The sequence below is a fragment of the Macaca fascicularis genome, chromosome 13, assembly GCF_037993035.2.
Source record: "Macaca fascicularis isolate 582-1 chromosome 13, T2T-MFA8v1.1".
Lineage (NCBI taxonomy): Eukaryota > Metazoa > Chordata > Mammalia > Primates > Cercopithecidae > Macaca > Macaca fascicularis.
Window position 1 is genome coordinate 104,559,885 of NC_088387.1, and position 27,300 is coordinate 104,587,184.

At 35.4% G+C, this 27,300-nt stretch overlaps 1 protein-coding gene across 9 annotated transcripts in view; it reads left to right on the forward strand.

The window, feature by feature from the left end:
- Positions 1-27,300, forward strand: part of SMC6 (structural maintenance of chromosomes 6) — an 88,606-nt gene that overhangs the window by 46,995 nt on the left and 14,311 nt on the right. For all 9 annotated transcript variants that reach the window (XR_006691787.3, XM_065527374.2, XM_074012288.1 and 6 more), the window contains 7 exons: positions 3,913-4,048; positions 5,268-5,348; positions 7,086-7,256; positions 11,070-11,207; positions 12,191-12,336; positions 21,152-21,277; positions 26,263-26,368. Coding sequence is in view for 8 of the 9 variants with exons in the window: in XM_065527374.2 (XP_065383446.1) it covers positions 3,913-4,048; positions 5,268-5,348; positions 7,086-7,256; positions 11,070-11,207; positions 12,191-12,336; positions 21,152-21,277; positions 26,263-26,368 (904 nt within the window). In the remaining variant the exon portion in view is untranslated. The remainder of the gene's footprint in view (positions 1-3,912; positions 4,049-5,267; positions 5,349-7,085; positions 7,257-11,069; positions 11,208-12,190; positions 12,337-21,151; positions 21,278-26,262; positions 26,369-27,300) is intronic.

Genomic DNA, 27,300 nt, shown 5'->3' on the forward strand with positions numbered 1-27,300 from the left:
TTAACTTTACTGTATTATTCCCACTGCTTCCTTTGGGGTTCATTTTCTTTCATATTACTCTTCCAGTGGTTGTTTCAGTGAGGATGGGAGTAATCTATCTCAGTGCTTAGTCTTAAAACATCACTTAGCTAGTTATGGAATTCGAGGTTGACAGTTACCTTGCATCATCACTTCGACAACAGCATTCAGGACTGATAATCCAGAACGTATTCCCTCAACTAGCTCATTTGTACACTATTTGTTGCTTGTCCTCAAGGAGATAGGAGCTTGACTCAGAATGTAAATCAGCTACATCACTGTGCTCACTATTTAATGTTGCTGATTTGTCTGAGAGAGGATACAGCAGACTGGTTTACATTCTGGCTCAAGCTCCTTATAATGTCCCTGATTGGTACTTTGAGTTGCACAGTTCTAGAAAGAAGATCAATTGACATGATTAGAACACATGCCTAGGAAAATACAGCTGCTAGAAGAGACAAATTGAGAAGTTAAACGAAAAACTAATAAGAGATTCAAGAACATGCAAAAAGACATTTTGGTATCCAAAAACAATCCCATGATTGCTTAACTGAATTCATTCAATTGATGAATTGACGTTTTGGGCCTGAATTAATGACTTAGAAGATCTTCAGTAGAAGAACTTAGGACTTCAAAGAAATATCTAAGAAAACTGAGCAAAAAAAAAAAAAAAAAAAAATTATAAATGACTTGTATGTGTAGGGGAAATGAGAGTTTTGTTGAAATAGATTTCTTCTAGTCATTTTTATGTGATTATGAGAGCAGAAGAAAGGAAAATAACCATAATACCATAATGGATGTTGGAGAGTTTAGTAAAACTTCAATTAGCAATAGAAAAAGTTGAATGACTAGCACCTTGGTGTTGTGGCACTTGCTTTTGTTTATTATCTTAATGCAGTTTTCAGTTATAAAAGTGCACATAATGTGTAACCAAGCCCTTAGAATGATTACCAGGGTGGTTCATAAAAAAAAATTACCTGTGAATTTTTGAGTTGTTAAAACGCTGTAACATTTTAATGTAATCTTCTGAAGTATGCTCTTAAAATTTTATTCTTTTATTTGTTCTTCAAACAACAGATATTTAATGGCTATCTGATATTCTAGTCACTAATCAAGGCACAAGACACATAAGGAAACAAAGTATTGATATACATAATTTCTCTACTGGATCTTAAATTAAGGGGAAGATAGACTGTAAATGAATACTAGGTTAGGTGGTGATCAGTGCTGTGGAGACAAATAAAGCATAGTATGGGGCAAGAGAGTGACAAGTATACTATTTTAGATAGGCTTTCGGGGAATATGTATTCATCCCACACAAACAACTCACATACTCAGCTCAGGCTTAATATAGTTTTCGTTAGGTAACATGTTCTCTATGTAAAAACTCATTAAAAAAAAAACTAAGGAGGAACATTATATGAAAATGTATAGGAATTAGTTTTACCCAGTAAAAAGAAAGTTGTAAAATTCATTAGTTTTATTAATGCAGGTTACATTGATTGCTTCAATTTATTCTATATGTTCAGAAAAATTGTATAATAACAATATTGTCTTTCTTATTTTGTTGGTTTTCATTTTTGGTTTAGGCTGTAGTTTCTAAAGTTTGTTTACTTGGCAGTTTTGTTTTTTTTTTTGAGACAGGGTCTCACTCTGTCACCCAGGCTAGAGTGCAGTGGCAGGATCTTGGCTCACTGCAGCCTCTGCCTCCAGTGTTCAAGTGATTCCTGTGCCTCAGCCAACTGAGTAGCTGGGAGTACAGGCAAGCGCCACCATGCCCAACTAATGTTTTTAGAGACAGGGTTTCACCATGTTGACCAGGCTGGTGTCAAACTCCTGGCTTCAAGTGATCTACCCACGTCCACCTCCCAAAGTGCTGAGATTACAGGGTTAAGCCATTGCACCTGGCCGGGCAACTTTTATTTTTATTTTATTTTATTTTTTGAGACAGGGTCTGTTGACCAGGCTGGAGTGCAGTGGTGTAATCTCGGCTCACTGCAACCTCCGCCTCCCGAGTTCAAGCTATTTTCCTGCTTCAGCCTCCTGAGAAGCTGGGACTACAGGCACATGCCACCACACCTGGCTAATTTCTGTACTTTTTGGTAGAGACAAGGTTTCACCATGTTGATCAGGCTGGTCTCGAACTCCTGACCTCAAGTGATCTGCCCGCCTCAGCCTCCCAAAGTGCTGAGATTACAGGCGTGAGCCACCATGCCCAGCCATTTTTTTTTAAGCAAAATTACTATTTGTTAATAAAAGTTTAGGTTTATATATGATAAAATAAATATTTCATATTCAATCCTGAGGAGCCATATTAAATGTTCCTCCTGGCCCCATTTTTATCAGAAATTGCACTATTCCTTTCCCCATTTTTATCATTTATTCAGCTAACATTTATTGAGCCTTTTTTTTTAATTTAAAAATTCTAGCAAGGTAGCACGGTTATTTTACATACCAGTAAATGTTGTATATACTATTATCTTATGTACCAGTAAAAAGGAAATAAATACTAATTGAACCACAGACTGCAAAATGGTTTCAGATTTCAGAGATGTTAAAATGTGGAGAAATATGCATCTCAGTGGAATATGGCCAGCTCCAGGGAATATCCCCCAGACTAGGGAAAAGTTGTTCTTAACTGCAAAGGTAGTTCTCTTCCACCAAGCACACAGCTTTGGAAGACAGATACTTGGATTAGTGAGGAAAAGATCACTTCTGAAGCCAGTTGACTCTGCCATATGGGGACACTTTTTTATGAATTTGGAATCCGGTACTTTATTTATTCTCCGTATCTTTTTATTGTCATCTTCTTCTTCCCCTTCACTCCTCACACATTCGTAGTGTTTATTCACCAACGGAAGTATTAAGCTATTAGTTTTATCTGTTTTAATCACTCTCTGTGCCTTTTTGTGTTTCTTATCTTCTCCCCTAGTTGGTCCACCTGATGAAAAATTATAGAATACAATTCAGTTATCTCTTCTCCCAGATTCACTCTTATGCTCCTATAGTACTGTGGATATATAATATAGTGTCCTGTTCACATTTTAATGTTATAGTTTATTTCCTGATTTTTTTTTTCAGAGTCACATCTTAATTCTGTTTCTACTTCTGTCTACCACTATGCGTAATACTGGCACACGGAAGTCATAAGTACATTTGACCCTTGAAGAGTGCAGAGGTTAGGGGCACTGACCCACAGTGCAGTCAAAGTCTGTGTATAACTTTTGACTCCCCAGAAACTTAATAGCCTACTGTTGACTGGAAGCCTTACTGATAACATAAGTAATCAATTAATATATATTTTAGATGTTATATGTATTATGTACTATATTCTTATAATACAGTATATACAGTATAGTATATTATACAATATACTATAAATACAGTATATTGTACCATACAATGTATCATATATTAGATTCTTACAATACAGTTAGCTACAGAAAAGAGTATGTTAAGAAAATCATAAGGAAGAGAAAATATATTTACTATTAATTAAATAAAAGTAGATCATCATTAAGGTCTTTATCCTTATTCTTCACATTGAATAAGGTGAGGAAAAGGAGTGGTTGGTCTTACTGTGTCAGGGATGACAGAGGCAGAAGAAAATCTGTGTATAAGTGGACCCACATCTTTCAAACCCTGCTTTGTTCAAGAGTAAACTCTACTTGTTAAGGAAATAAGTAAAACTTGATTCCTGTTTAGAATGTTTTTTGCAATGTCTGCAGTAGATTTTCATGATTAATAGCTTGGTAGGATTATAGAACTAGTTTAACTGAAAAGGATTTTGCACATAACTTACTATAAATAAGGCTTTCTTTGTAAAGGTCTAAAGTATTTGTAATATTGAGAAAAAGGTTTGAAGTATTTTTTATCTTCTCCTTTCCTATCAAGTGACTTGGAGAATGAGGTTGAAAATAAGATGGCCCAGATATTAAATCTTCAGCAACATTTATCTGACCTTGAAAAAGATATTAAACGCAATGAGGAACTTCTTAAAAGGTGCCAACTACATTATAAAGAACTGGAGGTAAAAAAATAAATAAACATTCTTTTGTTTTTTTTTCAACTTACTACTACCAAGTTGATTTTAAGATCCCATTATTAACTTTGAGTAATTCTCAGACCTTTTGGCCTCAAGCCCCTTTACACTCATCAAAGAGCTTTCATTTCTGTGGGTATATCTATCAACGTTTACATTTTTAAAAATTAAAACAAAATTTAAGAATATTTATTAATTCATGTATTAGTCTGTTTTCACGCTGCTGATAAAGACATAATAGAGACTGGGTAATTAATGGACTCACAGTTTCACGTGGCTGGGGAGGCCTCACAATCACGGCAGAAGGCAAAAGGCACGTCTTACATGGCGGCAGCCACGAGAGAAAGAGAGCCAAGCAAAAGGGGAAACCCCTTATAAAACCATCAGCTCTCATGAGACTTATTCACTACCACAAGAACAGTAGGGGGTAGCTGCCTCCATGGTTCAATTATCTCCCATCAGGTTCCTCCCACAACACATGGGATTATGGGAACTTAAATTCAAGGTGAGATCTGGGTAGGGACACAGCCAAACCATATCAAATCATTTAAAAATAATAATAAACTTAGTTAACAGAAATATTTTTTATTTAAAAAAACAAATTTTTGAAACCAAAAAGATTTTGTGAGAAGATTGGAATATTTTTGTAAGTCTCTAATGTTCAGTTTAATAAAATTCAATTAAATAGTTGTATCAGTTTTTGCAGTCTGTTGCGATATTACAAATCATACATTTATAAACCTTATATACACTCATGAAAAAATGCTAATAAAAATGGCAAATAATGTCTAATTGTTTTTATGAAAATAGTTTTGGCCTCACAGACTATCTGAAAGGATATCAGAAACCCCCATAGGTTACTTGGTTCATACTTGGAAAACCACTGGATTAGAATAATCATTCCATAACTTGAGACTTTGGATGTTTCAGAAAAATTTTTCTCAATGGACTCAACAGTGCCATCATTTAAAATGCTAAGATGGATTACTTACATCTCTTTTTGGATTAGTATATGAGAGTGATACATGGCAGAATTTATATGTAATTTCTTTTGGTTGATTTAATACTAATGTACCCCTTTCATTAATTATGGAATCCTTCTGTATCATCAACATTGTAGAGCTTTGTAGATTAATACATCCTTTCCAAGGTTTTTAGTTTAAATTTTTTTTTTTATGTTACTAAAATCCAAATACTTTTCTTTTAGATGAAAATAAGAAAAAGTAATTCTGAAATTCGGGAACTTGAGAACATAGAAGAACACCAGTCTGTAGATATTGCAACTTTGGTAAAATACTTTTTTTCAATTTAAATGTAATATTAAAGGATAAAGCCACCATTCAGGTTAATGGCATCAACTCAGCTTTTTTAGAAAGTTCTTTTAATTGAAGCTACTCTTTATGATTGCTGTCTCCATTCACCAAGAAGGTAAAAACTACCTGGTATATAGCCTTCATATTTTTTAATGTTGTGTGTATATATAACTTTCATGCATAATAATTGATTTTGTCTTCTATCACATGCAAAAAAGCTTTACCCAAACTTAATTATATTTCTAAACAAGGGCCCATCAAACCCTGCTACTGAGCATAGTGTTTTCCACCTAGGTACTCTCAGAGTTCATCAGTATCAATATGAATGGGCACAGATGTCAGGATCATCTTTTAGTCAGTTCTAATTGGTGTCTTGTTTTTTTTTCTTTTTTTTAAATCAGTATTTTTCATTTTAATTCAACATATTTTTTACTGTATTTTTTTTTCAGGAGTCTGTTTATGACACTTAGCTTTTTCTGAGTTTCAGCAAACAGTGAATTAGATAAATTGCAGTTTTGTTAAAATGAATAAATATTTATTGAGTGCTCTGTATCAGGAAGGATATTAACTGCTAAGGAATACAACAGTGCACAAAATGGAATAAGTCTCAGTGCTGGTAAAGTTTTACTCTGATTAGAATTTCTCTTCATTTTTTACTAGTAGTCTTGTTTTTCACTTTCTGCTTTTTATTTTTCTGCTTTAATTCCTTTTATTGATAGACTAAATTTCGTTTTTATTATTATTATTTTTTTGAGATGGAGTATCACTCTTGTTGCCCAGGTTGGAGTGCAGTGGTGCAATCTTGGCTCACTGTAACCTCTGCCTCCCAGGTTCAAGCAATTCTCCTGCCTCAGCCTCCCAAGTAGCTGGGATTACACAGGCATGTGCTACCATGCCCAGCTAATTTTTTGTATTTAGTAAAGACGGGCTTTCACCATGTTGGTCAGGCTGGTCTCAAACTCCTGACCTTAGATGATCCACCCGTGTCGACCTCCCAAAGTGCTGGGATTACAGGCATGAGCCACTGCACCTGGCCAACTAAATTTCTTTTTTTTTTTTTTTTTTTTTTTTTTTTTTGAGACGGAGTCTCGCTGTGTCTCCCAGGCTGGAGTGCAGTGGCGTGATCTCGGCTCACTGCAAGCTCCGCCTCCCGGGTTCATGCCATTCTCCCGCCTCAGCCTCCCGAGTAGCTGAGACTACAGGCGCCCGCCACCACGCCCGGCTAGTTTTTTGTATTTTTAGTAGAGACGGGGTTTCACCGTGTTAGCCAGGATAGTCTCGATCTCCTGACCTCGTGATCCGCCCGTCTCGGCCTCCCAAAGTGCTGGGATTACAGGCTTGAGCCACCGCGCCCGGCCTAAATTTCTTAAACATACGGATAATATCTTATTTATCTTTGTTTACTTAGCATCTAACATATTCTCTGGCACAAGATATAGTATAGTTTGGAAAAAATGAATAGATAGAATGAAAGTTACTCTTTTTGATTATGATCTTAAGCAGAATATTGTCTCCTAAATATTCAGCTTGTTTTCCTCTACTTCCTAGTTTACCATTAAGAGTATAAAAATACTCTAGTGTTCTTTCTATTTGTATTTGATGTGATTTGCATATAGCCTATAGTTTCTCCTCTCAGAATTATTTATATGTTTCTTCTATTTGAAAGCTTAAAGTGTTTTAATTAACCCTATATGCTGTTTAAATTTTATCAGGAAGATGAAGCTCAGGAAAATAAAAGCAAAATGAAAATGGTTGAGAAACATATGGAGCAACAAAAAGAAAATATGGAGCATCTTAAAAGTCTGAAAATAGAAGCAGAAAATAAGTATGATGCAATTAAATTAAAAATTAATCAACTATCAGAGCTAGCCGACCCACTTAAGGTATATATTTTTGATATTGTTATGTATGTATTTTATGGTTTAGTTTTATATCCACAGTGTACTTATTGGGTATTGGCCTAAAATAATTTCTGGTTAAATGTAAATATAGTAGCATAAAAATCGAATATAAAGAATGGTGGGAACCAAACTTTCATCATTAGATCAATTAGTATTAAACACTTCTTTTCATGCCTTTAGGAGAATAAATCACCAAATTTCCATTTCTCCTAGAGGATTATAGCTTTTTTTTTTTTTTTTTTTTTAACCTCTTTATGATTTTAAAAATCAGAACCAGGAGTAGAGACGTCTTGTACATGTAGAATGTCTCTGTGCTTGCTTGTTCTGTTGTCCCAGCTTTGCTTCAATAACTCAAAGATTAGTTGCTATAAAAGCCAACTTGAAATAAAGTACTACTCATCTCTTGTTTGTCAGCTATCTCATTATGTTCCAGGCTGAATTCAATTGACTTTATTTTTAGCTCGTATTTTTTGAGACAAAGTTGGCCATGAAGTTTTTCATAATATTCCCTTATTATTCCTCGTAAATCTGATCAACAGAGAAAAAATAAACTGAAGAAAAACAAATAGACTGAAACAAACAAACAACATCTTAGGGACCTGTGAAACTATAACAGAATAGCTGACATTTGTATTGTTGGAGTCTTAGAAAGTGAGGGAAAAGAGGGCATGACTGATGAAGTACTTAAAAAAATAATGGCTAAACACTTCCCAAATTTGGCAAAAAGCATAAACTTACAGATTAAAGAATGTAAGTAAACCAAAAACAAGATAAACCCAAAGTAATCTGCAATAAGACACATTATAGTGAAACTTGTGGAAATTAAAGAAAAGATCTTACAGATAGCAAGAGAAAACCTTATATAGAAAAGGATTTTTGAATAACAGCATATTTCTCATAAGAAACCATGGAGGCCAGATGGAAGTGGTGTATTTTTCGAGTGCGAAATGACCTGTCAACCCTGTGTCCACCAAATATATTTCCAAGCAATAAAGGAAAAAATCAAGGTATTCTCAGATAAAGGCGAACTTAGATAATTTGTTAGGAAAAATAAAAGAGGGAATCTTGGAACATCAGGAAGGAAAAAAAAATGAGATAAAAATAGGAAAAAATGCAATAGACTTCTTGAGTTTTAAAAATTATGTTTAGAAGGCTAGCAAAAATTATAATATCTGAGATAATTCTAAATGTATGTAGAGGAGAAGGTATTTAAGACTCATATTTAAAATGGGGAAAAGAAAAGGGATACAAAAGGGAGGTAAGATTTCTATGCTTCTCAAACTGGTAAAATAATTATGCCAGTAGACTGTGATGTTTGGTGTATATAATATAATACCTACAGCAGCTTCTAAAAAAGCTATACAAGGAGGTGCACTAAAACATACTACAGATAAGTTGAGATGGAATCCTTAATGTATGTTGGAGTAAACACATGAGGCAGGAAGGAGAAGACAGATAAACAACAAACAGAATACAAAAAATAAAATGACAGACTTAAATTTAGACTTACCTGTCTAAATAAATGAAAGACAGATATGGACAGAGTAGATTAAAACATGACTATATGGTCTCTATAAATAGCTCACTTCAAATACAGCCATATAGGCAGGTTGAAAGTAAAAGGATGGAAAATGGTATATCCTGCAAATAATAATCAAAGGAAAGCAGGAGTAGCTATATTAAAATCAGATAAAGTGGACTTCAAAATAAAATTACCGGAGACAAACAAGGACATTATGTAATGACAAAAGGTTCAGTCCACCAAAAATACATAGCAATTCTAAATATGTGTGCAACAAATATTAGAGTTGTAACATATGGAAAGCAAAATCTTACCAAAATCTTATAGAACTTCAATAATTGATAGAACAACTATACCAAAAGTGAACAAGGATATAGAAAAACTCAACAGGATCTAATCATTATTTATATATTGTTCAGTAAAATTTATCCATTTAAAGTGAATAGTTCAATGATTTTTCATATATTCAGATTTGTATAACCATTTCCACCGTTTTAGAACATTTTCATCACCTAATAAAGAAACCTGTACTGATTAACAGTCACTCCCAATTCTCTCCCAATTCTCTCCTATCCCCATCCCCTGGCAAAGACTAATCTACTTTCTATCTCTATAGATTTGCCTATTCCAGATATTTCATATGAGTAGAATCATATAATATGCGGTCTTTTTTTACTGGCTCCTTCAACTTAGCATAATGTTTTCAAGTTTCATCCGTGTTGTAGCATGTGTCAGAACCTTCTTACTTTTTATTGCCTAGTCAAGTTCACATTTTATTTATGTGTTCATCAGTTGATGGACATTTGGGCGCTGCTGCTGCAAACATTCATGTACAAGTTTTTGGGGAGATATGTATTGTCATTTGTCTCAGATACCTGGGAATGGAATTACTAAGCTGTGTGCTTACACTGCATTTTGAAGAACTTTGAAACTTTCCAAAGTGACTGTATCATTTAACGTTCTCACCAACAGTGTTTGAATGTCCCAGTTTCTCCACATCCTTATCAACACTGGTTATTTTCTGCCTTTTTAATTTTAACCATGCTAGTGAGTGAGAAGTGGTATCTCATTGTGATTTTGATTTGTATTTTCCTTATGGCTAATACTATTGGTAGTTTTCATGTGCTTATTGGCCATTTGTTTATCTTTGGGGAAATGTCTCCTTAAATCTTTGCCCATTTTACAGTTGGGTTATGGGTCTTTTATTTTTGAGTTGTAAGAGTTCTTTATTCTGGATATGTGTTGGCTGTTTTTCATGATATAGTAAATGTTTTAATTCATTTTTCAGTTATTCCTAGTATATAGATACATTACTGAATTTTGTATTGACCTGTATCCAGTAACCTTTCTAAACTCACTTATTAGTTTAAAATTCTTTTGGAATTTATATACCATCATCTGTTTTTGTATAAATACAGTATTATGCTTTTTTTTTTTCTGATTTTTATGCTTTCTATTTCCTTTTATTTTAATTGAACTAGCTAGGACTTCCAACAACTGTTGACCTTTAGTACATTGTTGAATAGAAGCCATGAAACTAGAAGTCCTTACCTTGCTCTTGTTCTTAGAAAGAAAGCATTCTATATTCATCATGAAGTAATAGCTATTGTTTGCTTTTAATTGTCCTGTTTTTGTTGTTCTTCATACTTTCCCTCTTCGTGTCCTTCCTTTGAGATTACCAAGTAATTATGAGTGTTCCTTTATCTCTCCCAGTGTTTTAGCTCTACCCTTTGTTTTATTTTTCCAGTGGTGGCTGTGCATTACAGTATGCATCTTTACCTTAGATCTACTACTGTTTGTTTTTAAAGTGATCTTGGGATGGCTTCTTTCCAGTTGTATTTTATGCTCAAAATTGTGAAGTTATACCAGATATGACTAAATAAATCAGAGTTAAATTTTTTTACATCCTTGCTTTTTCCCCGACCCACGTTTTTTAAAACCAGGTATCCTTTTTCAGGTGTCCTCTGTAAGTACCTAACACTTGCATTGTTTTAAGTTTTTAAAGGCTAATGTGGATTCCCCAAAAAATGCCTGGTTTATTAAAATAAAACTGAAAGTACCTTAATATATGGGGAATTCAGATAAGAATTTGAATTTAAGGTGACTTCCTAATTTGGGAAACTCCTCACTTGTATTCAGACCCATATGGATAAAATAGCACTTGCCTCTTCAAACAGCATAATCCTAGCCACTTTATTGAGTTGTTAATTATCTTTATACCTATGCTGGAAATTTTTTTAAAACAGTCTTTTATTTTGGCTTTGTTCAAACAGGATGAATTAAATCTTGCTGATTCTGAAGTAGATAACCAAAAACGAGGGAAACGACATTATGAAGAAAAACAAAAAGAACACCTGGATACCTTAAATAAAAAGAAACGAGAACTGGATATGAAAGAGAAAGAACTAGAGGTTTTTCACCATTTTTTTCAAGTTATTTTGTTTTCAGCCTGAGTCGTGATTATTAAAGTGTGTTTTCCCTAATGTCATGTTTCTAAAAACAGACAAGTTGTCTGAATTTGTTTCATATAGAGTAATAGGTGTTTGGGTGAATCAGCAGAAGAGACTTAGGGACCCTCAAAGTGTGAGGACTTAAATAGGCAAGACTCCAGCAGTCCTGTATTATGCCTCTGAGTGCTTTAGAAAGTAGCACTGTCTTTCAGCTAACACAGCTCCTTAGATGCCCACCTTGGCAAGCGGATAGCCATTGTGTGTCCGGAAAAGGCACCCCTTCCAGAGAGTAGTTGGGCTGTGGGCTGGGCTAGATTTTAGCTCCTACTAGACGTGTCTGTTGGCAACTAGAGTGGCCCAGTGTTTAGAGGAGAATAAATTGAAGGCTATCTTGTCATAACTAGAACAGATGGATTCCAATTTTGCATTTATATCTTAAGGAAAATGATCTAAACTCTGTAATTCATTTTCTTATTTGTTTTCCTCATTTGTTTCAGAATAATACAGAAAGTTGTGAATATAAATAAGTACTATGTGTAAAAGTGCCTTGTATTCTTTACCCCATGAGGGTCTTTGTGTTTTTAATACCATTGGTGCTCAGAGTCCACCCTAAAGGACGTGGAAACCTACATCTCACCTGGGTGCCCTGGGTAGCAAGCTTTTCGGAACTGCTACATTAAATTTGTTTCACTAAGAAGTTGTGGAGATCTTGCACCTTTTTAAAGTTACACACAGCAATGCAGTTTCCTCTTGAGGTCATTCCTCTGGACTTTATCTTCAATATAAAACCTAGATAAATATAAATAACATTGATATTAAATGTAATTAAAATACATTTCTTAAACGTAAGTTCAGAATTTTACTTTGCATATTTTGGCACATGTAGTATAATGAATTGTTATATCAAAGAAGAGTTTTAAATATTTAAACATCTATTTTCTTAGGAGAAAATGTCACAAGCAAGACAGATCTGCCCGGAGCGTATAGAAGTAGAAAAATCTGCATCAATTCTGGACAAAGAAATTAATCGATTAAGGCAGAAGATACAGGCAGAACATGCTAGTCATGGAGATCGAGAGGAAATAATGAGGTAAGTAGCTGGTAGCTTTTCTGCTTTACCATATTATTCATGCATATCATCAAGACAAAAAATGAAAAACACATACACGTCTTAAATTTAAATGAAGTGTTACTGTAGCAAATACTTATAGCTGAAGTAGTCCTTTATGTGTGTGTTATTTTCAATAAATAGTAACCTTTTTCCTTCTGAACTATTACAAAACTCATTATGGAATTTCATTTTAACATAAATGCTTTTGTGTATCTGTAAGTTTCATGTAGACATGAAAATGTTCAACTTCATAAGTAATGAAAGAAATGGAAATCAAAACAGAAGCCATTTTTCAAATACATCAAATCGAATAGGATGAAAATAACGCTAATATTCTAGGTCAGTAAGGTTCAATGAAATGGAAATTTTTATATTACTGATAAAAACGGACGCTCTTGATAATTAGAGCACAGGTTCTGAAGAAAGAGTTATCTTGATTTAAATTGCATTTCCACCACCTACTTGTATGACTTTGGCAAATTACCTCTCTCTCTGAACTTTAATTTTCTCATTCACACAATGGGGGTTGTTCTGAAGATACAGAAATGATCCATAAACAATATGTAGGAAATATAGTATATTAGTTATCGTTAATGTCTTTCTGAAAAACATTTGGTGGTATGTCAACATATTTTGTCAAAATTTTAATTGACCAGGTAATTTTGTTGCTATTACATACTCCAGTGGGGTACGTGTGATATTTTGGTACCTACGTACAATGTGTATGAGTGAGAATATGCAAGATTTGTTTTTCTGTGCCTGGCTTATTTCACTTAATAAGTGACCTCCAGTTCCATCTATGTTGCTGTAAATGACAGGATTTCATTCTTTTGTTTGTTTGTTTGAGATGGAGTTTTGCTCCTCTTGCTCAGGCTGGAGTGCAATGGCATAATCTTGGCTCACTGCAACCTCCGCCTCCTGGGTTCGAGTGATTCTCCTGTCTCAACCTCGCAAGTAGCTGGAATTACAAACAGGCACATGCCACCACGCCCATCTCATTTTTGTATTTTTAGTGGAGACCGGGTTTCATCATATTGGTCAGGCTGATCTTGAACTGCTGACCTCAGGTGATCTGCCTGCGTCAGACTTCCAAAGTGCTGAGATTACAGGCATGAGCCACCATGCCTGGCCTCATTCTTTTTTATAGCTGAATAGTATTCTGGTGTGTGTGTGTGCGTATGTGTGTGTGTGTATGTATACACGTTTTTCTTTCTTCATTCATTAATGGACATGTGGGTTGATCACATATCTTGGCTATTGTGAATAGTTGCTGTTTTGATTTAGTGATATATCTTGAAGATCTTGTATCAGTACATAGATATTTCCTCAGTGTCTTTTATAATTTCACTGTATTTAATAATCTCCTTTTCATGGATACTTGAGTTTTAATCTAATCTTTTGCTATTGCAAATGGTGGAACACAGTAACTGAATGTGCATTATTTTATATGTACTCAGGGTTGTTTTTTTTAATAGTATAAGCTCCATATGGTCAGATTTCCCTTTCTAGGGATTGTACTAATTTTGCATTCCCATTAGCAATGTATTAGAGTGTCTGTTTTCCTACAGCCTAAACAGTGTGTGTCCTTAGATTTTTTTTGCTGATTTCCCAAGAAAAAGAATTAACTATAATTTTAATGTACATTTCTCTTATATTGAGTGAAGTTGAACATCTTTTCATTTATTTATATTTATTTTTCTGTAACCTTTTCATGTACTTTTTTCTCTTTTCAGTACATTATGCAGATTTTTTAAATTAAATTAATTTTGTGATATTTATATATTCACAGGTAGGTTTTTTTTGTTTTTTTGTTTTGTTTGTTTGTTTGATTTTTTGAATTGGAGTCTTCCTCTGTCACCCAGACTGGAGTGCAGTAGTGTGATCTTGGCTCACCACAACCGCTGCCTCCTGGGTTCAAGTGATTATCCTGCCTCAGTCTCCCAGGTAGCTGGGATTACAGGCATGCACCACCACGCGCAGCTAATTTTTTTTATTTTTAGTAGAGCTGGAGTTTCGCCATGTTGACCAGGCTAGTCTCGAACTCCTGACCTCAGGTGATCCACCTGCCTCAGCCTTCCAAAGTGCTGGTATTACAGGCATGAGCCACCACACCTGGCCACAGGCAGTTGTTAAAAAACCATACTGTTTTAATGATTGTGGCTTTATGATGTTCTTTCTGATTTTCATTGTTAATTTTTCAGTGAATTTAGTAACCTGAGCAAAAGTTATTTATTTTTCTGTGGAAAATCAATTTTTAATTCCATAGTCTGCTAGTCACTCACATATTACATTTCTCTTTCTATTAGTTATAAAATAAAATAATTGTAGTAATGATTTAAGAAGCAACTGGAGCTCAAACAAAATTTTAACCCTAGTAGATTTTCCCATTTGGAATTAATAGTGTATTGAACAGAGAAATTACCTAGATCCAGTTGCCATAGACATGCATCCATTATTATAAATACAGTTGGCTCTCTGTATCCACTGGTTCCATATCCATAGGTTCAACCAACCACAGATTGAAAAGACTGGGGGAAAAATCTCAAAAACAACAAAAAAAGAATACAACAGTAAAAAATAATACAAATTAAAAAAAATACAGAATACAGTAAAACAACTATTTACATAGCATTTACATTGTCTTAGGTATTATAAGTAATCTCTAGAGATAATTTAAAGTATACAGGAAGATGTATATAGGTTATACGCAAACACTGTGACGTTTATAAAAGGGATTCATGGATTTTGGTATCTGCACAGGGGTCCCTGGAACCAGTTCCTTCGTGGATACTGAGGGACAGCTCTATCAAAAATCATAAAACTTCAAACATTATTGAAAAGTCATATATATTTAGCATGTATACATGCACACATATACATGCACTCACATTTCTTTAAATTTTTTTTCTGTACCATTCAAAAGTAGGTTTCATATATCATGACCCTTTACTTCTTAGTACTTCAATATATTCCCTAAGAATAAGAGTATTATCTTACATAACCACAATGCTATTATAAAGTTCAGGAAACTTAACATTGATATCTGTAGTCCAATTCCGATGTTGACAGTTCTCCGTGTCTTTCCTACGGTATCAGATGCAGTCTAGGGTCGTGTATTTCATTTGTCATACTCTTTTACAGAGTGCTCTTTGTTTTGGTTTTATATGATATTTTTTCTCATAATTAGGTTCATATGTGTTCTTGGCCAGGATGCCACAGAAATAATGATGTATCTTTTTCTGGATATCACATCCAGAGGCACATAATCTATCTATTTCTCTCTCTCTCTCTCTCTGTCTCTCTCTCTCTCTGTCTCTCTCACTGATGATGTTAATTTTGACCACCACATCTGGCCACAGGCAGTTGTTAAAAAACCATACTGTTTTAGTTATTGTGGCTTTATGATGTTCTTTCTGATTTTCATTGTTAATTTATTCAGTGAATTTAGTAACCTGAGCAAAAGCAAAAGTAAAGGTGTTCATTGGTTTTTCCATTATATACCTTACTGTTTTTTCCTTGCAACTAATAAACATTCTGCAGACAGACACTTTGCAACCCTGCCAGTATCCTGCTTTTTATCATATTTTCATCCCTAGATTTATCATCTGCTAATGATTCTTACCTGAACGAATCTTTACTATACTGCTTGCAAAATGAGGATTTTTCAATTCTATTGCATCCTTCATATTTATCAGTCACTTGTAAGGAAGAGCCTACGTTATCTCCAATTTATCTATTTATTAATTTATTTACTTGCCTTTGCAATACGGACTTTGCAATTATTGCCAAATCCCCTCTGCAAGATGTGTTTACAATTATTTTTTTTCTGGTATTTAGTAAATTTGCTGTGTTCTAAAGTTACTTGGATTAGGTTTTTCTTTCTCTCTTTACTGTTACAGTTATTAATTGACTTGATTTGGAAATGTTTTTATTTGCATTCAGTTTCTTTGTTAATTTAATTTTACAGACTTCTGTTTTACTCAATGAACTGTAGTCATTTATAGTCCAGGTTTATTTTAAGAGTTTCTTTTTTTGAGACAGGGTCTCACTCTATTGTCCAGGCCGGAGTTCAGTGGTAGGATCTCGGCTCCCTGCAACCTCTGCCTCCCGGGCTCATGTGATCCTCCCGCCTCAGCCTCCCAAAGTGCTGGGATTATAGGCATGAGCCACTGCATGGCCTATTTTAAGATTTAAATTGTTCCATCTTTGGTCAAATGGAGGCTCTTCAAGCTGGTTCTTGCATTTTCTTAACATGCTTTCCTTGTTGTTGTTTTTTTTAATAGCATTTTTAAACTTTGTGACATAACAAAATGTTTCAAGCTCATTCTATACCTGACCCAGCCTTGGAGTCAGTCACTTCTCCAAAGAGCCCTGGTTCCTTTTTTTAAGGAATGATACCTAAAAACAAAATTTGGATTTTAGGGGTGCTGATTTTTGCTGGAGTAGCATTTCTTCCAGTACCTTTCAGTTAACAGAACTAAAAATGTGAGTTTGTATTGGTGTCTCCAGTGGCAGTCCAATCCCACAAAGGGCTTTTTAACCTTAACCTATTCCTTGTTTCTATCTTTTTTTCCTCCACGGGAGGAACTCTGGCTCTCAACAACGTTAATATTTACTCAGTTCCACAATATAGATCTACAAAAAGAAAATTATTGAAAAACATTCAAGATGTGTTTGTAATTATTTTTTCTCTACTATTTAGTAAATTTACTCTGTTCTAAAGTTATTTGGATTAGGTTTTTATTGTTGTGGTTATTGTCTTGATTTAGAAATGCTTTTGTTTTTGTTTGCATTCAATTTTAGATTTCTCTAATCCTTGTTTATGTAATTTCTCTTCAAGGGGAATATGTAGAAATTAACGTGTTTTCGCAAGTCAAAGCCATAAACAAAAGTATATTCAGGGACGTGTTCTACCTTTCATCCTTTCCACCCCATTTCTCCTGCCCACTCCCTATAGGCACCAGTTCTTTTTTATTTTCTATCTTTCATGGTTTTTTTTTTGTTTGTGAAAGTAAGCAGGTTCATGTGTTTTCTTTTTCCCATGGTTCCTCTACTTTTTTTCACAAAAGGTAGTCAACCATCTTGCTTTTATCATTCACCAATATACCTGAAGATCACTCTATATCAGTTCATTGAGATCTTCCTCATTCTTTTTACAGCTTCATTGTACTCTGTTTTGTGAGTCTGCACACACACATTGATCTGTACCATAGTTTATCCAATCATTCTGTGTGTGTGCATTTTGGTTATTTCCAGTATTTTGCAGTTACAGATAATGCTGCAATGACTTATCTTGCACATGCACGCACATTTGTGTGTATGTGTGTTATTGGATACACTTGTGGCATCATATCAGTGCTCAAATCTGTATCTTCACAGTAATTTTCCAGAAGTGACTTTACTAGTTTGAAGCATAAATGTATAAGTGGTTTTGTTAGATATTTTCAAACCTTCTCTATAGGGTGTGTATCATTTTTGCATTTGTGCCAGCATTGTACAGGTTGAGTATTCCTTATCCAAAATGCCTGGAACCAGAAGTATTTTGGATTTTGGATTTTGGAATATTGTCGTATTGATGAGATATCTTGGAGATGGGACCTAAATCTAAACACAAAAATTCATTTATGTTTTATATACACCTTATACACATAGCCTGAAGGTAATTTTATGTAATTTTTAAATGATTTTGTGCATGGAACAAACTTTGTATACATTGAATCATTAGAAAGTGAAAGTGTTACTATCTTAGCCATCCATGTAAACAATCTGTGGTTGTTTGACATCACTGTCATTCCTGATTCTGAATTTATATAAGCAGTCGTTTTCTTACACTTATTCACACGTAAGTACTTAGTAAAAAATTTGACATATATATCTAGCATGTATGTATGTCATACATGTTACAGAAAAGATATATCACAGCTGAAGGGGGCTAAGAAGGTCTCTTTTCCCTTGGGGACACTGAATAAATAAACTGTATTGTGTGCCTATATTTTGACTACAACCTGTCCCATGAGGTCAGGTGTGGAATTTTTCACTTTTGGCATCCTATCAGTGCTCGAAATGTTTCAGATTTTGAAGTATTTTGAATTTCAGATTTTTGGTTTGCTTTTTGGGACGCAGTCTCACTCTGTTGCCCATGCTGGAGTGCTGTGGCGCGATCTTGGCTCACTGCAACCTCTGCCTCCTGGATTCAAGCAATTCTCCTGCCTCAACCTCCCAAGAAGCTGGAATTACCAGCACCTGCCACCATGCCCAGCTAATTTTTGTATTTTTAGTAGAGACAGGGTTTTACTGTGTTGGCCAGGGTGGTCTCGAACTCTCGACCTCAAGTGATCCTCCCGCCTTTGCCTCCCAAAGTGCTTACAGGTGTGAGATACCATACCTGGCCGAATTTCAAATTTTTGGATTAGGAATGCTCAACCTGTATGAGAGAGGATACTTTTTCCCCAACTTTGCCAACAAAGTGTATAGTGTATAAACTTTTTAATTTGTGCCTGTCTGATGGCCGAGAAATTGTGTATTAATGTAACTTTAATTACATTCCATCATTATGAATAAAACTTAACATTTTTTCATATGTTTAAGAATCATTTTTATACCCTGTGAATTATCTATTCTTTTTAAAAATTATTTTTTGTAGTGTTTTTCCCCTCAAAGTTTAAGTTTTTAACATATATGTGTGTATTAGGAGTATTAACCAAATATTACAAATTTTTCTCTTGATTTCTTTTTTGAATTTGCATATATATTTTTGCTATGAAAAGATTATTTTTATTTGGTTCAATTTGTCATTCTTTGATTACATCTGGATTTTGGGTCATAGTTAAAATGCTTTTCTCTGCATCTAGGTTATGGAGGTATTCACCTACGATTTTTTTTCTTATTCCTTTTTCCACATGTTCTAATTACCTATGATTTTTTAGTACTTCTGTATGTCCATTTTTTACATGATATCTGTGATTTTTTTTGGAGTTTATTCTCATGTATGGTGTGAGGAATAGGTTTTGTCTTTTTCCACATGACGATGCAGCCATTTGAAAAGTTGTTTGTTCTCTTTGGCTTGAGAATGGCGTGTATGAATATTTTCTATGTTTTATAAGTTGATAAGAATTTGTCTTTAGCTTTTATGTTTGAAGGGTAGTTTGGCCTAATATAAAATTCTTAGCTCATACTTTTTCTCCTGAGCATCTTGTTTATGTTGGTGCTTGTCTATTATGTCCTGTAACTTGTCCAGAATGTTAGAATTCAGTGATTCTTTCATTGTTAAACATTGCTTTTTCAATATTTAGATTTAAGTCTTTTAGTTCTTAAAAATTTTGTTGAATTTTACTTTAAAATATTTTGTTTCATTGTTTTGGTTTTTTTTGAGGCCTTTAGTTATAATGTTGGATATCTATATCTTCTCTAGTTATCATTTTGTCTAACCCTTTTGTCTGTTTTCTTTTTCATTTTGCTTGATTTTCTCATTTATGTTTTTTTTCCATCTATGTGTTTTCCACGTTTCTCTTTTCTCCTATGCGTCTTCTCATTTTGTCTTCATATCTGTGTGTGTTCTTTTTAGGAGGAGGTTCTAGCCCTCCTACCTTCCTGTCTGTGGATTCTCTTGCTTTACCTACTCCTCCTGTCTGATTATTACCTCCTTTTGTTTATCTGTTCTTTCAGTTCTTTTGTCTGCTTTGAGGTATTCCTTCCTGGGAGCACTTGTCTGATGTTTGTGTTTGTTTGTTTGTTTTTGTTCTTTTACACAGGCTCTTGCTCTGTCACCCAGGCTGAAGTGCAATGGTACAATCATGGTTCACTGCAGCCTTGAACTTCTGGGTTCAGGTGATCCTGTGCCTCACCCTCCTGAGTGAGACCACAGGCACATGCCACCACACCTGGCTAATTTTTATTTTATTATTTGTAGAGATAGAGTCTTGCTATATTGTCCAAGCTGGTCTCTAATTCCTGGGCTCAAACAATCCTCTCACCTTGGCCTCCCAAAGTGCTGGGATTATAGGCATGAGCCAATATACCTGGCCTCTTTTGTTTTAATTTATGATGTTCAATTATAATTTTCATCTGCTTTGTGGCAACACTGTTCTAATAAGTTTTCTTTGTCTGTAGGAGAGTTTTGCTGTTCTTCATATTTTCCCCATAAATATCTGGATGCTGTGCCAGCGTTTTTTGTTACTTATTTTTTTAATTAGTTGAATTTTCCTGGACCAGTTATTTGAAGGAGAATGGGAAGGGTAGCTGTGGGAGCCTCGACCAGCATTGCCTTTCATGCTAATTCAATTATAGGCTTGCCACAGTAATAGGCTGTTGCCTTTTGTAATAGCACTTTGAGTAGCCATGCCATCTCTGCCTCTTTGATCTTACCTTGTTTAGGACAGGGGAGGGTGGATTCTAATGCTGGCTTGAGTTCTTTTTTTCTTTTATTGGCATCTGTTACTGAAGGAAACCTTTCTTCCAGTGTGACCCCTTCCCTTTTTGAAGGTGTGTATTTGCTGGCATTCTCTAAGATCTGCTGCCTCTAGGCCCCACCAGGGTACTTGTTCACACACTGTCTCTGCCTCCTGTAGGGCTTGGACCTTGTTCCTTCCCTGTCCGGGTAGTACTCTCTCATTCCGTACCACCCTTTCATTCTGGGAGTGTAATTTCACTGGAAATTTATGAAATTGACCGCTGCTAGGTCCCCTTAGTACTCTCTGCCCCTCCCTATTCTTCCCAGTTAAATCTGTTTCAGATTCTACTCTTACGTTTTTTACGTGTGGCATATTTCTTACATAATATTTTGTTTATATAATAGGCAGTACCAAGAAGCAAGAGAGACCTATCTTGATCTAGATAATAAAGTAAGGACTTTAAAAAAGTTTATTAAATTATTGGGAGAAATCATGGACCACAGATTCAAAACATATCAACAATTTAGAAGGTAAGTACATTGGAAAACATTACTATGTATTGTACATTTTTGTGTTTCTCTGTTTTCACATTATTTATATAATTCTGTTATAGCAAAGACTATTAATGCTTGCTTTGTTATTCAGTTCTTAGGATTCTCTAATTTAATCAGACAATTCCGAATCTGCAGGACTCTTTATAGTGAGCTTATCCAACTGTTCCACTCTGTTAGATATTCTTTATGCTTAATAGGTCCTTTATGCTTAAATAGGTCCTTTGAAAGGGAACTCATTGGTTCTAAAATAGCCTATTTTACCCTTGGCTATTGCATGTTTTTAATGGATACAAGCATTTGGTAGGAACTTTAAAGGTAATACCTCAGTTGATTTACCGTAATCTACTAGAATGACGTAGCTCCATGAATGCAGAAACTCTGTTTTGTTTACTGCTGTATCTCTAGTTTCTATAACCGTACCTGATACATACCAATATACATTGGTTGGATAAATGAATACAGAATTAGGGAAACTGGATATTAGCATATCCAGAGATGTACAGACTCACAGAGATAGATTGACTCCAACTGATAACAAGTGACGGAAATAAACAGAGGATAGTTGATAGGGAGGAACGGCCCTTTAATGTACATGAATCCGAGACAGCCCTAGTCCTTCCATTTGCCTCTGTTTTTCTCCAGGCAAATTCCCTCAGTAATATGCTTTTTAAAACTGTCTTTACACCAAAAATTCTACCATCTTAAGCCTGTACAAATTAAAAAAAAAAAAAAAGTACCTAGCTCTTATATTCCTTAGTGAAACCATAGGTTAAAACTTTTTTAGTTTTACAGGCATATTAGTAGGACTTGAATTAAATAGGACCCATTTATACCCTTTTGAGGCTACTTTTAAGCCTTGTTAGATGAGATTAGAGCAGCCATTTGGTTGCGGGCTAATTTTTTCCTACCTCTGAGGCAGTGCTATTCTGAGTACTCTACCGATACTTTGTGAATCACGAGGTCTTCGCTGTAGCCAGTAAGAACATGAACTATTCCTGATTGTGTGTGAGCTGTCGGAATTACTTCTATTTCCTTTGGATATTTCTTTTCCCAGCCTCAAATGGTGTCCTCACACCTGTGCACTGACCAGTACTCAGCTCAAGACTGGAACAGAACCCTTTGTAGATCCTCTGAAGTTTATTTTGCCTCCCCAGACTCCCAGCTCCAGCTCCTCAAACAAGAGCAACAGCTCTACTTTGGTTTCTACTCCCTTGTCCTCTTTCGGTGAAGAGCAATGTGGGGCATTGGTAGGGTTCAGTGTTTGTTTCCTATCTTTCAGAGATCATTTGACTAGAACTGCCTGCTCTAGGGGGTTGGAAGAAGTTAATTGCAACCCCCTTGGATGTCTTTGAGGGATTCAGTGGAGGAAGTGACTGCAGATGTGGTGGAAGTGGCAAGAGAACTAGAATTAAATGTGGAGCCCGAAGATAGCCAGAGTCTGAAAATGCTTGTTTTATGTATTTTGTCTCGTTTTTTAGTTTCAGGCAGAAGAATAAACCCAAGCTCTATTACTACATAAATCTGTTCCAGATGCAGTAGGATTTATTTTTATATCATTACTCAGAAATTTGTATTTAAAAGGTTTTTTGCAAAGTACTGGTCTTAGAGTTTACAGGCATACCTCATTTTACTGCAGTTCACTTTATTGCACTTCACAAATGTTGCATTTTTTACAAATTGAAGGTTCAGGGCAAGCCTGCTTCAACCAAGTCTGTCAGCACCATTTATCCAACAGCGTGTGATCACTTAATGTCTCTGTGTCATATTTTGTTTAATTTTTGCAATATTTCAGGCTTTTTCGTTATTATTAATCTGTTGTAGTGATCTGTCATCAGTAATCTTTGTTACTGTTGAAATTGTTTTCGGGTGCCACAAACGGTGCCCATATAAGACAGCAAACTTAACAAATGTTGTGTGTGTTCTTCCTGCTCCACTGACTGGCCATTCATTCCCTCATCTCTCTCTGTCCCCTTGGGCCTCCCTATTCCCTGAGACACAACAATATTGAAATTAGGCTAGTTAATAGCCTTACAGTGACCTCTGAGTGTCCAAGTGAAAGGAAGAGTAGGATTTCTATCACTTTATATCAAAAGCTAGAAATGATTAAGCTTAGTGAGGAAGGTATGTCAAAAGCCAAGATAAGCCAAAAGCTAGGCCTCTTGTGCCAGTTAGCCAAGTTGTAAATGCAAAGGAAAATTTCTTGAAGGAAATTAAAAGTGCTATTCCAGTGAACATACTAATGATAAGAAAATTAGACAGCCTTATTGTTGATATGAAGAAAGTTTCAATGGTCTGGATAGAAGATCAAAGCAGCTGTAACATTCCCTTAAGTCAAAACCTAATCCAGAGCAATGCCCTAACTGTCAAATTCGATGAAGGCTGAGAGAGGTGAGGGAGCTGCAGAAGAAGAGTATGACACTAGCAGAGGTTTGTTCATGAGGTTGAAGGAAAGAGGCCATCTTTGTAATATAGAAGTGCAAGGTGAAACAGCAAGCACTGATGTAGAAGCTGCACATTATACAGAAGATCTGACTAAGATAACTGATGAAAGTGGCTACACTAAGCAATGGATTTTCAACACAGACAAAACAGCCTTGTATTAGAAGATACCATCTAGGACTTTCATAGCTGGAAAGGAGAAGTCAATGCCTGGCTTCACAGGACAGGCCAAATCTCTTATTAGAGGCAAATGAAGCTAATGACTTTAAGCCAATGTTTATTTACCATTCTGAAAATCCTAGGACCCTTAAGAATTGTGCAATCTACTTTGCATGTGCTGTACAAATGGAAAAACAAAGCCTGATGAGAGCACATTTGTTTATAGCATCATAGATTACTGAATATTTTAAGCCCACTATTGAGTCTTACAGCTCAGAAATATTTCTTTGAAAATGTTACTGCTCATTGACAGTGCACCTGGTCACCCAAGAGCTGATATGATATACAAGAAGATTAATGTTGTTTTCATGCCTACTAACATCCATTCTGTAACCCATAGATCAAGGAGTAATTTTACCTCTCAAGTCTCTTATTTAAGAAATATATTTTGTAACACCATAGCTGCTGTACATAGTGATTCCTCAATAGATCTGAGCAAAGTAAATTGAAAACCTTCTGGAAAGGACTCATCATTCTAGATACCATTAAGAACATTTATGATTCATGGGAGGAAGTCAAAATATCAACAATAGTGTAAACAAAACTTTTGTATGCAGTGGGAAACCAAAAAATATGTGTGATTCACTTTATTGCAATATTCGCTTTTTTTTCTGGTAGTCTGGAACTGAACCTGCAGTATTTCTGAAGTATGCCTGTATTACCTTCATATGATTCTTCACCACTGACATATTTCATATTGTTTACTCAGTACTCAGTCTTAGGAGGGGAGTAAAAACGACCTAATTTTTAAAATTGTTATGTCTTTACTCTGGAGAACTTTGCCATTTTTTTTTTTTTTTGAGACGGAGTCTCGTTCTGTCGTGAAGGCTGGAGTGCAGTGGCTCGATCTCGGCTCACTGCAAGCTCTGCCTCCCGGGTTCACGCCATTCTCCTGCCTCAGCCTCCCGAGGAGCTGGGACTACAGGCTCCCGCCACTATGCCAGGCTTATTTTTTTTATTTTTAGTAGAGACGGGGTTTCACCGTGTTAGGCAGGATGGTCTCGATATCCTGACCTTGTGATCCGCCCGCCTCGGCCTCCCAAAGTGCTGGGATTACGGGCGTGAGCCACGGTGCCCAGCCAGAACTTTGCCATCTTATGACAACAGTCTCTTTTAGACATCCCATAAATGGAGCAATAAATGAATACATATCTGTATTGAAAGAAAAGTTAATAGAAAACTCTGAAAACCAGCTAGTAGTGGTTGCTGTGGCAGCAGAAGGAAACTCAGGCTATCAGTGATTTCTAGTGTGGGAATTTAATTCAGTTCAGGGAGGGAAATAGGAAGGAAAAGAGTACCAGAGAAGTGAGCTTTAGGCTTACTAGGGAGCAAAGATGTTATGAAACCACGGCCAGTGACTTACCACACAGATCTTATTTTCTAAATACCATTCCCCGCTAAAAGGAACCGGGGCTCCATGGAGAAATGGTGGATTCCAGAGCTGGGCAGGGAAGGTACAGATGAACCTCATGCTATGGCAGAAAGGAAGGAAGGGCTCAAAAAAAAAAGGGGGAGTCATGATAAAAGGACACATGATCCAGCTTGAAGGGGGTGCCCACTGGAAAAATCTAGGACAGTTTGAGGATCTCAATAAGTATAGTAATAGATGGTGTGAACAATGCAAAAATAAAGCCAATGAATAAGACTCCCTAATCTATTCTGATACATAGAAAGTTAGATAAGGAAATAAAGAATTGAGGAAGAAGGGAAAGTTCCTTACAGTAAAATGCCATCTAATATGTAGAGAAGGAAAGATAGAGTTTGCATTGTGCCAAGCGAAGGAAAGATAGAGTTTGCATTGTGCCAAGCAAAGTGTAAGGCATTAGAGGTACCCAGTGCTTAAGAGAGTGCCCTTAGCTTTTTTGCTACTGTGAAATTGGAAGGAGGCAAAATAAATAGATATTTTGTCCATTTATCTTGTCACCATTAGAGTTAATCCTCTCAAGGACAAAATATCTTTGTAATGTATTAGGGTAATACCTTAGATTATTAATTAGTTGAATGATTGATACATTCCTAAGCACTGACTATGGTATAATGTGTTAAATGTGAGATGACTCTTTAATTCATTTCATTAATTTTTTTATTATAAAAGTAAATGAACTGGTGAAAATGTAGGGACATAAATGAATATAAAGACACAAGGGAAAAAATATTACCTAAAACTCAACTAGTAAGTGAGTAACCAATGTTTACATTTTGGCATATTTCCATCTGGTTTTCTAACATGCTTAGATCATGCTGAATATAGTTTTAAAAAACCTTTGCCCTCTTATTAATGTGCCTAATTTTTAAATTTCAAGGTGTTTGACTTTACGATGCAAATTGTACTTTGACAACTTACTATCTCAGCGGGCCTATTGTGGAAAAATGAATTTTGACCACAAGAATGAAACTCTAAGTATATCAGTAAGTATCTTAATTCTTTTCATCCTTATCATTAGAAAAACTAGTTATTTCTTTTCTATTTTTGTTGGGTATTTTTTAGAGGCAGAGTCTTACTCTGTTTCCCAGGCTGGAGTGCAGTGGTACGATCATAGCTCACTGTAACCTTGCATGGGCTCAAGTGACCCACCTGCCTCAGCCTCCCAAGTAGCTAGGACTATAGGTGCATGCCACCATGCCCAGCTAATTTTTTTTTTTTTTTTCTGTATAGACAATGTCTCACTATGTTGCCCAAGCTGTCTTAAACTCCTGGCCTCAAGCAATTCTCCTTCCAAAGTGCTAGGATTATCGGTGTGAGCCACCATGCCTAGCCTGCTGCTTTTCTTTTGATAAAACATTGATAAACTTTAACCTGTTGTCTTTGATTTTTAACTTAAGGATGGTCTTTGCCAACGTGTTGAATATAAATTGATCTCACTAAATAAAGCTCCTAGCATAGATTTTATTTGTAGACAAACACATTATTTTCTTACGGTGATAATTGGGAATTTTTTTTCAGTGACAAGTATTTACCTTGTCTTTCTACTCCACTAGTTTCCTTTTAAAATGTATACAGCATTTTAAATTATTCGGGACTTTATGGAAAGTACATAGTCTCCAGTCTCCTATAAGGAAGCAAAGAAGGTTCTTCCCCACTTAATTGTGTTTTTACTCTTTACTTCTGAAGTTGTCCCTGGATCTGGCCACTTTTGAGTAAAAAAAGCTACCGTGTTCAACTTGATTTTATGGGTTCTTTCATAGTCGTGTGTTAAAAGGGCATATTGAGATACGGCATTAAAAAAATGTATAGTCAGGAGGCCAGGAACAACTACCCACTCTAAATGTTCTGGAGCAGAACTTTCAAATAATTACCTACTGCTGTTAGTTACCATAAATCTTATCCTTTCATTTTAGTA